At 42.6% G+C, this 10,011-nt stretch overlaps 1 protein-coding gene across 2 annotated transcripts; it reads right to left on the bottom strand.

Moving 5' to 3' along the window:
* Positions 1 to 1,951: 1,951 nt before the first annotated feature.
* LOC121082045 lies at positions 1,952 to 7,902 on the bottom strand. 2 transcript variants are annotated; one of them, XR_005825883.1, is made up of 2 exons: positions 7,864 to 7,902; positions 1,952 to 2,214 (listed from the first exon to the last, which is right to left on the bottom strand). XR_005825883.1 is itself a non-coding variant. In XM_040581388.1 (2 exons), exons 1-2 carry the CDS (start codon positions 3,641 to 3,643, stop codon positions 2,000 to 2,002), a joined length of 1,056 nt encoding a protein of 351 aa, XP_040437322.1. In that variant the 5' UTR covers positions 3,644 to 3,657; the 3' UTR covers positions 1,952 to 1,999. The 2 variants fall into 2 exon arrangements, 1 of the variants encoding a protein (XP_040437322.1); XM_040581388.1 differs by lacking the exon at positions 7,864 to 7,902 and adding an exon at positions 2,803 to 3,657.
* Between the last annotated feature and the right edge of the window lie 2,109 nt (positions 7,903 to 10,011).

The following is a 10,011-nucleotide window of genomic DNA, read 5'->3' as shown; positions in this document are numbered from 1 at the left end:
ACGCTACTTTCATTCTCGGCACTGCAAGCAAACCTTTTTCCACAATCCCAACATTTATTATAACACTCACAAGGTAATACCTCACAATTACAATAGGCATAGTTTTCACGTGGCATAACGCATTCACAACAATCTTCATCCTCATTAATAGGTACACTCTTATATTTTGCCCCAGACCTCGTAGTTAAAATAAGCAATTTAGCTATGTCAAACCGTTCTCTAATAAAGTGTAAAATATAGCGTAATATACAAGGCCCAAATATAAGTCCCAAAATCAACATGATAAGTGGTCCTGCTAAAGCGGACAACAAAGTGGTTAGCCAAGGTGAAACATTAAACCAGTTTTCATACCATGACCTGCCCGCCTCACGATCTTTCTTACGTTGATCTAACCTTCTCCGGAGTTCAGACATGGTGTCCTGGACTACTCCCGTATGGTCAGCAAAAGAACAACATTCTTCATTGAGAGCTACACATAACCCTCCTTCCTTTAAAAACAATAGATCTAATCCTTTTCTATTTTGCAGCACTACTTCTGATAAAGACTTTACTGAAGTGGCTAAATTTTGGATAGATTGTTCTATTTTTGCTAAATCTTCATCTACAGCCATCTGCAAATTTTGTAATTCCTGACCTTTTACTAGGGAGGCTATGCCTGTACCTGCTCCAACTCCACCCGCTATCAGCAGTGTAGCTAGGGTTACCACTGTAACTGGCTCTCGTTTTTGTCTATCCAGGTCTCCTTCAAAGTGGCGTAACACCTCCTCAGAGGTGTGATAGATCAGACGAGGAACAATAATCACCTGTACACAAAACTGAGATTGATTAAACACGTTTAGGGATAGGCAAGGTGTTACTCCGATGTCTGAACAAACCCATTTAGCTCCTGGTGTCGGGATAGCCCATTTGTCATTTTGATTCTTGTGTTTCTCTATATTGGTGCTTAGTGACTGTTCGGTTGCACAAAGGCTGATATTTTTCGGGCACTGTACCTATACATTTTCCTTGACCTGTTACCAATTGAATAGTAATTCCTTGCGTATGGTTCTTCTGGTCATTCCATGGGCATTCTCGTGGGTTTGAACCATTAGACCATCGAATCCTTCCTGGTTTTCCAATTGCCTCAAAATATGGTGGTCTAACATTATAACATAACCAGCATTCCTCAGTTAAATTTGGTTTGCTTTCATTAAGGGCACGATAAGAGGCTTGCATTAGATTCCATAAGGGGTCTTTAGATTCTGACAACTCTAGATCCCTGGATAAGGAGAATTCAGTCACAATGTCATTAGTTGTTTCAAAAAGGGGGTCTGAAGAAGGGGTTACGACAATTACGGGGGCAACCTTTGCTTCAGAGAAAGTGGGTGGATTCAGGACCAGGTTTGGTTCTATTGGCAAAGGATCGTGGGGCATCGGTCTCTTCATTATTTGAAAAATTCCTCCTCTGTCTACACCTGTTTCCCAGTATCTAATTCCTCAATATTTCCCTGCCAGCCAAAAGTCCTGAGCAGGATTTTTTATAGTTATATTGATGCCCACACAAGGAATCGGTTTACTTAAGCAATGACCCCACCGGTCTCCGTGTAATTTAGGTCTCTCGCATCCTTCCGGTGACCACTTTATTTCTAGATATTGGTCTCCAGGTGCGGACCACTCAGAGGCCCATGTTTCGCACCCCCAATATGCACAGTAATAATAACCTGGAGAATTACAGTATCCTTTACCAGGATTAGATGCTGGACATATATAAATTGGTTTACATATATCCGCTTCATCTTTACGATCTTCTTCAGTAATTAGGTCATGCAAACTCACATTGAAACTAACTGTGCCCAGTGTAGTTCGTGCTTGGATTGGATTACTTGGATATTTTCTGTTTGTTATTGTCCAGTTCATAGGTTCATGAGGGTTTCCATTTGCTTGGGTTATTATCAATAACAAAACTAACAGTATACCAGGAAAAAGGGTGTCGATTAATTTTGCCAATTTAAGTATATTTTTACCAGTCCTGGAGAAGTTTGGCCATTGTTGCTTTAGTGTCCCATTGTTCTGGTTCTTTTCTCCACAGTTTGTTCCTCCTCTGCCTTGCCCGTCGACTCGGTTGCTTCGAGCCACGGGGTGTATCATCTTCTCGGCAGCAAGGGAATTCTTCAGGAGAACAGCTGCTTCGGGCTTTCTGCCTGTTTACATAGGCTTCCCACTTTGCAGCTTTAACTAATGGGGCAAAGCAAGACACGGTTAGTACTTCCCTTCTGCACTTTATAGCCAAGATTTCAGCTACAAAGGGGACTGGTTCGGTGGAGTGGTAACAATAATATTGAGGGTTTATTCCTTTGGCAAAAATTTCCCACCACTCATGGGATTTTCGAATAATTTCTTGTTTAGTCTCTAATTGTTTTAATTTCCACTTAGTAAGGGTTCTTTGGATTTTCCAACACTGTGTGCAAACTCCTATTGGAGGGTATCCACATTCACAGTGTGTCCACCATTTATTCTGGCATACCTTACACCTGAAACAAGCAAATGGATAACAATTGCAGTTCAAATTATTACACCTAATTTGTATATCTAGAGTGCATATATTATTTACATCAGCATATCTTCTATACTTGATATTGTGTGGTTGCATAAGTTTAGCAATTTCTTTCAACACATTTTGTACGCTTCCATATATATAAAAAAAGAAATAATTATAGCAAATATAAACATCAATACACACTTTATACCAAAAGGTAATGCAGCAAAATAATCAAATAAAGTCTCTATCATTACGTTATCTTTTCAGGGTTATCTTTGTGTCACCTGGAGTACTGATTACTTTCCAGTGGGGTCTCGTTACTGGGCCTTTAATGCGACTGGCATGAGTCCATCCACGCTCAGCAGTCCGGACAGCTGTTTCTGTTGTAAGCAAAACAAGATAAGGTCCCTCCCAATTGGGTTTTAGGGTTTCTTCTTTCCACATTTTAACTAATACCCAGTCCCCAGGTTTAAGATTATGAATTTTTAAGTCCAACGGTGGTCGTTGTACAATCAGTCCATGTTCCCAAAGCTTGTTACGATGTTCTGCTAATTGTGAAACATATTCATTAATCACACGGTCTCGAATTAAAACATTTGTTTGTGGACTTTCAATTCTATAGGACATTCCATACACCATTTCAAACGCTGATATTCCTACATCTGCTCGGGGTCTGGTTCTGAGAATTAATAGTGCCATGGGTAGGCACTTAATCCATGATAATTTGGTTTCTATCATTAATTTAGTCAAAATAGTTTTGATTTCCCCATTCATCCTTTCAACTTTTCCCGAACTTTGTGGATGCCATGGCGTATGGTATTCCCACTTAATACCCAAGCTTTCTGTTAGATCTCTAACAATTTTTGACACAAAGTGTGTTCCTCTGTCCGAGTCGATTACTTCAGGTACTCCATATCGAGGTATAATGTGTTCAAGTAACACTTTAGTAACTTGGTTAGCAGTTGCCTTGGAGGTAGGAAAAGCCTCAACATAATGTGTTAAATGATCCACCATTACTAATAAATATTTGTAACGCCCTACCCTGGGTAGTTCAGTAAAATCCACTTGTATGTGTGAGAAAGGTCTGTATGCTGGGGAACGTCCTCCAAGAGGTTTTTGTCTCATGTTGTTTCGATTAACCTTTTGACAGGTCTTGCAGGCTGCCGTGACTGTCTTTGCTATGTTATATACGCCTATACAGGCAAACTGTTGATTGAAATGATCAACTAACGCCTGGGTTCCCCAGTGTGTTTTACTGTGTATTTTTGAAAATATTTCGAGTGCTATGCCCTTCGGCAAGACTTCTCTCCCATCTGGCAATATGTACTTATCATCCTGTTCCTTAGCCCCCATTTGTTCTAGTTTTTCCTTTTCTGCAGATTCAAAACTCAAATTTTTACTAACAGATATTTGTTGTATAGTCAAAATCGTACTATAATTGCCTGCCACTCGTTTTGCTTCTGTATCAGCTGCATTATTTCCCCTAACTTGATAACTTGTACCTCGCTGGTGTCCCTTTATATGTACAACTGCTATTTTATTCGGCATTTTCAATGCCCCCAGAACTCGCCGAATTAATTCCGGGTGTATCAGTTCTTTTCCCTGTGAGTTAACAAATCCTCTTTCCTCCCATATTTTTCCAAAGGTATGTACCACTCCGTACGCATAGCGTGAGTCTGTATATATAGTTCCATCCTTTCCCTTCAGTGACACTAATGCTTTCCACAATGCGTACAGCTCACAGGCTTGAGCCGACCAGCTGGCACTTAGGGGGCCCGATTCTATTGTCTTAAATTCTCCTTTCTCTGACTTAATGATGGCATATCCAGACAATCGTTTACCTTCCACTATTCGTGATAACCCATCTATAAATAGTACTTCTCCACATTGTAGGTCTTCTTCTTCTAAGTCTGGTCTAATGCGTGTCTGTTGTTCAATTGTTTGAAGACAATTATGTACTAACTCAGTACTTTCCCCTGGATATAAAAATTCTGCAGGGTTAACCGCTTCGATAGTCCTTAGGGATAGTTTTGGAGATTCTATGAGTATTCCCTCATACTTTAGCAGTCGGCTATCTGTAAGCCATTTTTCTGCTTTTTGTTGAAGCACCCCCCTTATATTATGAGGTGCATATAGGACAACTTCTCCATTAAAGGTAATGCGATTCGTTTCTTCAAGTAATAAGGCAGCAGCAACAATAATTTGTAAACAACTCGGCCAACCCCTGCTCACAGGGTCCAACAGCTTTGATAAGTATGCCACCGGTTTCTTTTGTCCGGCCCATTCCTGAGTTAATACTCCGAATGCCGTTCCTTCATGTATGTTAACGAATAAATGGAATGGCCGCTTTAAATCCGGGAGGCTTAAACCCGGTGCTTGACTTAGCTCCCTTTTGAGACTGGCAAACTGCTCTTGATCCTGAGGGGTCCACTTGGGTATTTTGTCTTTAGACAGTTGTTCATATAAGAATTTAACTTTAAAGCTGTAGTTTTCTATCCATTGCCTACAATACCCAAATAGCCCTAATGCCTGCCGTATTTGCCTCTTAGTGACAGGCATAGGTAATTCCAGAATTCCTTTAATGCATTCTGGATCCAATATCTTATTGCCATTAAACAAATAATGCCCCAAATATTTCACTTTTTCCTCCACAAATTGTAACTTTTCTTGTGATACCCGTAGGCCCTTTTGTGCAAGGAAGTTTAGGAGTCGAATGCTTTCTTTTCTTACATCCTCCTTATTATTCCCTGCTATGAGCAGATCATCTACATACTGTAACAGCACGTTTCCCGTTTGTACCTGGTATTCTTTTAAGAGCTCTTCCAGGGCCTGTCCAAACAGATTAGGGGACTCAGTGAACCCTTGGGGAAGCACAGTCCATCTCAATTGCTGTCTACGGCCTGTCTCTATGTCTTCCCATTCAAAGGCAAAATAATCACGGCATTCTTCTGCCAGTGGACAGGCCCAAAAGGCATCTTTTAAATCAGCCACACTATACCAGGAGTTATGGGGTCCTAGCTTGCTTAGCAGGGTGTATGGATTTGCTACTACAGGGAACCGGGTGATAGTTCTTCTGTTTATTTCCCTTAAATCATGTACGAGCCGATATTTCCCATTTGGTTTCTTTACAGGCAGAATGGGAGTGTTAAAGGGTGACATACAAGGCTCTAAGATTCCTTGTGCTAACAATCGATCAATTTCTGGTTTTAATCCCCTCTGTCCTTCTAGGGATATGGGATATTGCCTTACCCTCACAGGTATGTGGGGTTCGGAAATTTGGATTTTAATCGGTGGGATTTCCAGTCTACTAATTGTGTCCAGAGAGTACCAGACATCGGGGTTAATTTGTTTTTGATCATCCACGGTCAAAGGATAAGCAGACACTGTTAGCTCTTGATTTTTCACTTTAATTTCTAATTGCAATTCAACAATTAAATCTCGTCCTAACAGATTAAATTCTGCTTCAGGGACGAGCAAGAGTTCACCCATTCCAAATTTATTTTCAGTTTCAAGTACCACATTTTTGAGTTTGCTTACTTTAAAGGGTTCTCCTTTTGCCCCAATTACTTGTACTTTTTCAGGGGAAACTTTACATGCCTCAGGTATTTGCTTAATAGTTGATTTCTCAGCCCCAGTGTCTACTAAAAAGGTGAACTCTTGTTTATGGGGACCTATTTTTAATTTTATCAAGGGCTCATGATGACTCTGGTCCCCTAAGATATAAAGCCCCTGACTCTCCTATTCCGTTTTCAATATTTCCTCATCCCTGATCCTTTCTCTGCAATTCTTTTTTATATGTCCCTTCTTTCCACAGTAAAAACAACATCTCTGTTCCTTCCTTACTACTACGTTCCCTTGTTTCATTCCAGCAGATCTGTGTTCACCAGTTCGCCCTTTGCGATCCTCTCTGACCGCTGCTACCATCATTTTTACTTGTCGCTTGCTGCTCTCTTCTTCCCGCCTTACGTAGACTTTCTGAGCTTCCCTCAATAATTCATCCAACCCTCTACTCTGCCAGTCTTCTAACTTTTCAATCTTCTTTTTCATATCTTCCCATGATTTTGCCACAAACTGAGTTTTGAGGAGCGCTTGCCCTAAAGGGTTGTCTGGATTTACCCCAGAGTACAGCTGAAGGGCTTTCCTCAGTCGTTCCAGCCACTCAGTGGGGCTCTCATCTTTCTTTTGCATTTCATTAAATGCCTTATTGATATTCTGGCCACGGGGTACTGCTTCTCTAATCCCCTGAATTACTATAGTTCTCAGGTCCTGCATATGAGTTCTATGCACAGGATCCTGATTATCCCAATTAGGTCTTTGGAGTGGCCATTTAATATCTGCTTGGGGTCCCTGGGCATGTTGAGCATCCCACAGTCTCATTCCTGCTCGTCTAATCATATCTCTTTCCTCGGTAGTAAATAATTGACAAAGGATAGATTGCATCTCATCCCAGGTATAAAGGTTTGGTCCCAAAAATTGATTTAATCTTTCTGCCACTCCGAGTGGGTCCTCAATTAAGTTTCCCATCTCGGTCCTTTTAAAATCTCATAGGTCAGCCGAATTTAGGGGTACAGAAATATATCCGATCACAGGTTGAGGTCCCCCCATGGGTATTTCCCTTAGGGGGTACATCTGAGCTGCCCCTTTTTGACTTCTAGTTAAGCGTCTAGGAAGAGGGGGAGACCCTTGTTCCGACTCTGGTGGGGGAGTGGGCGCTTTGGGGACCTCTGCAGGAGCAGGAGGAGGAATGTAAGGAGGGGGGGTTAGAAGGGTTTTGTCTAACTCTTCCTTCTTTTTCTTTTGTTTAGTTTTTATTTCATTCAGAGGGTAAAGTCTAGCTCCCGGCTTTTCTAGCCACACCTCCGCATATTGGCTCTCCTCCGGGTTAAGGGTTTTTTTATTATTAACCCAGAAGTTTAATTGCTGCCTTACCCAATCTTCTTCTGACCCATAGACTGGCCAAAAGACATTTTTAGAAATCTTCTTCCCTCCCCATATCTTAGTACAATATTCTATCATTTTCTGCTTATCTTTCCCTAGGGTTCCAGGGAAATATCTCCAATTGTCTAAGATATATGCCAGAGGGGTATTCTTAGGTACAGTGGGTACCCTTCCCATGGGAGTCGAAGGCTTGCTGCCCTTCGCCCCCATCTTCTGGAACATCCACAAACATACACTCACTCGCTCCCCTTGTTCCTGGCCCAGTCCCTCGCCGGGAGATGGGAGACGCAGTACTTAAGAGTCCGCACTCGCTTGGTTCAGTATATCGAACCTCTCACTCGTTATATTCCAGGAAACCCAATCCCGCCCGAACGGCAAACCCGCGAACAACTTCGCAATATACTTACGCGTCCTGCGTCTTCGTCCGGACTCCCGTGCACAGAATTTTTATGGGATTTTACCGGTTTCTCCTTTGCTCATTATTCTAGAATTTAGGTTCGTCGGTAAGGTTGGAGTAAGCTGTTGGTCGCGGGGCCGCGAAATGTCGCGGGGCGCCTCCCCGGAGGACCAAAGCCCACTGTTCCTTATCCGAGTCACGGCACCAGAAATTGTTATAAATTGAGACCGGCAACGGATCATAATCCAATTAAAATTTTATTAATTATAGCAAGTAGAATATGAGCAAAACAGCGCTGGACAGCAGGGGAGTCTGCGCTCCACCAACTGCCGCCCTGAGCAGTTTAAACAGTCCCTTTTTACACATCTTTACTTCGGTGTTCATGAGGTAGTGGAGTCATGCTTTTGTTCTGGGGGGGGGTCGTTTTCTGCCTCCTGCTAGTCTTCCTCCTTTGTCTCATTGCCCTGTTTCTGTCGGTTCCTGGACACCTGGTGGTTATCTTATCTTGCATCAGTGGTGTCTTGGTTTAGTTTGTGTATTGCGGTTATCTTATCTTACACCGGTGGTGTCTGGTAGCTGTTTGCATAAGCGTTTACATATCTTTTGTTGCCTAAACTTTACATTGAGCTTAACATAAATCTTAATAAACAATACCCTAGTCCATAGTTTCTCACAGTCCCTTAAGCTTTTGAAAGCTGAATTGCCCTCCTTTGGGGGTAAGAGTTTGCAAAGTCTCTACTGCAGCACTGCCTCGTGTTACCAGGGCGCTAACTCTGCTACACACTTGCTTGCAGCCTAGGGGCACAGTTGAGACCAGTGCAAAATGTTGTTCTGCTTTGCAACTGCAAACCCTTAGCAGACTGTTTAAGACCAGGTTTCTAAATAAACGTGCCTGGATGACAGAGGGGTTGCATCACATCTATGCCTTAAAGTTTGTTGTGTTTAGACACAGCTTCAAGCTATAGGTTTTCATGCAAATACAACTTCATCCTTCATACAACTCCCCTCTCAATTTCAAGGAAGATACAGACAGTTGTACGATGGTTCCCCTTCTCGTGCTCCCCTGTGACAAGCAGTAAATTACAAGCTCTGGCCTTCCAGGTATCACCACTGGCATCTGAACTGGCACCCACTGAGACTGAAGCAGCTGCTCGTCTTCGGTGTTGTTTCAGGCTCTTTGTAAACTCAGGCTAACAGTAATTACTGTCACACCAATATCAACCCTAACTGCCCAGAACCCCAAACTCAGATGTCAGTTTCCCTGCATAACCTATCCCAAATGCTTCACTGAACTCCTTGCAGCAGCCAACCTGCACAGAAAAGATCCTTGTAGCATGAGGTAACACGGCAAGCCAAGCAGGGAAAGCTCCCGCTGAAACCCTGATATCAGAAAGGCTGGAAAATAAGGGCCATCACAAGACAGGAGAGACCGGAGGATGAAGATCTGTTTGCAGCAGAGGGGGTGCCCCTGCGCCTGCCCCCCTCACCTGCCGGTTCGCAGGAGTCTTTGAAATGAGTCACTTGGCTTCACGTTCACGTGGCGCCGGGCCATTTGCCTTGGTCTTCTGCCCCTTTCCTCCTCACAAGAGTCATCTTAAAAGTATTCGTGGAATAGCTTCTGTGCACAACAAAACATCTAACAGGGCTGGGCTGAATTTTAAAGGACTTCATTTCAGTAATGCAATAACTCGCTGTCCTGTCGTATTTCAGAGTAATCAATGAGCATTAATTCAGTCTCCACCGAGCATCAGTAATGAATTTCACAAACCTCACAGACTGAACTTGCAGTGCCTGTAAACAGTGCACTGCTACAGTGAAAAGAGCAAGAGGACAACACAGAATAAGCTGTGCTATGTTTTTATGTGCTTCTTACTTCCTTCTTCCTTTACAATAAACTATTAATAAGCCTGTAGGACGCACAAATAGAAGTATTTCTGTCTGTTGTTTATCTGCCAGTCAGTGCCACAATGCTTCCCAATTCAGCAGAGGCCGTCAGACCATAACGCGAGAACACACGGGAACAGGGGCTGGCACAAGAACACCCACGATGTACAACTGGAGCCATAAAACAGAAACGTGCAAATCAGAAGCAGCAAGAGTAACAAATTGGAAATGTTGCCCAGCAGAAAAATTAGCAGTTAATTTATAACACAAGTGC

Source organism: Falco naumanni, unplaced genomic scaffold, assembly GCF_017639655.2.
Source record: "Falco naumanni isolate bFalNau1 unplaced genomic scaffold, bFalNau1.pat scaffold_206_arrow_pat_ctg1, whole genome shotgun sequence".
NCBI lineage: Eukaryota > Metazoa > Chordata > Aves > Falconiformes > Falconidae > Falco > Falco naumanni.
This window is presented reverse-complemented; position numbering and strand designations above follow the sequence as displayed.

Coding starts and splice junctions, on each gene's coding strand:
- LOC121082045 (XM_040581388.1), bottom strand. CDS start 3,643: ATGAGACAAAAACCTCTTGGAGGACGTTCCCCAGCATACAGACCTTTC. Junction 2,215..2,802: donor GAAAGTAATCAGTACTCCAG/GTGACACAAAGA, acceptor TTGCCCCATTAG/TTAAAGCTGCAAAGTGGGAA.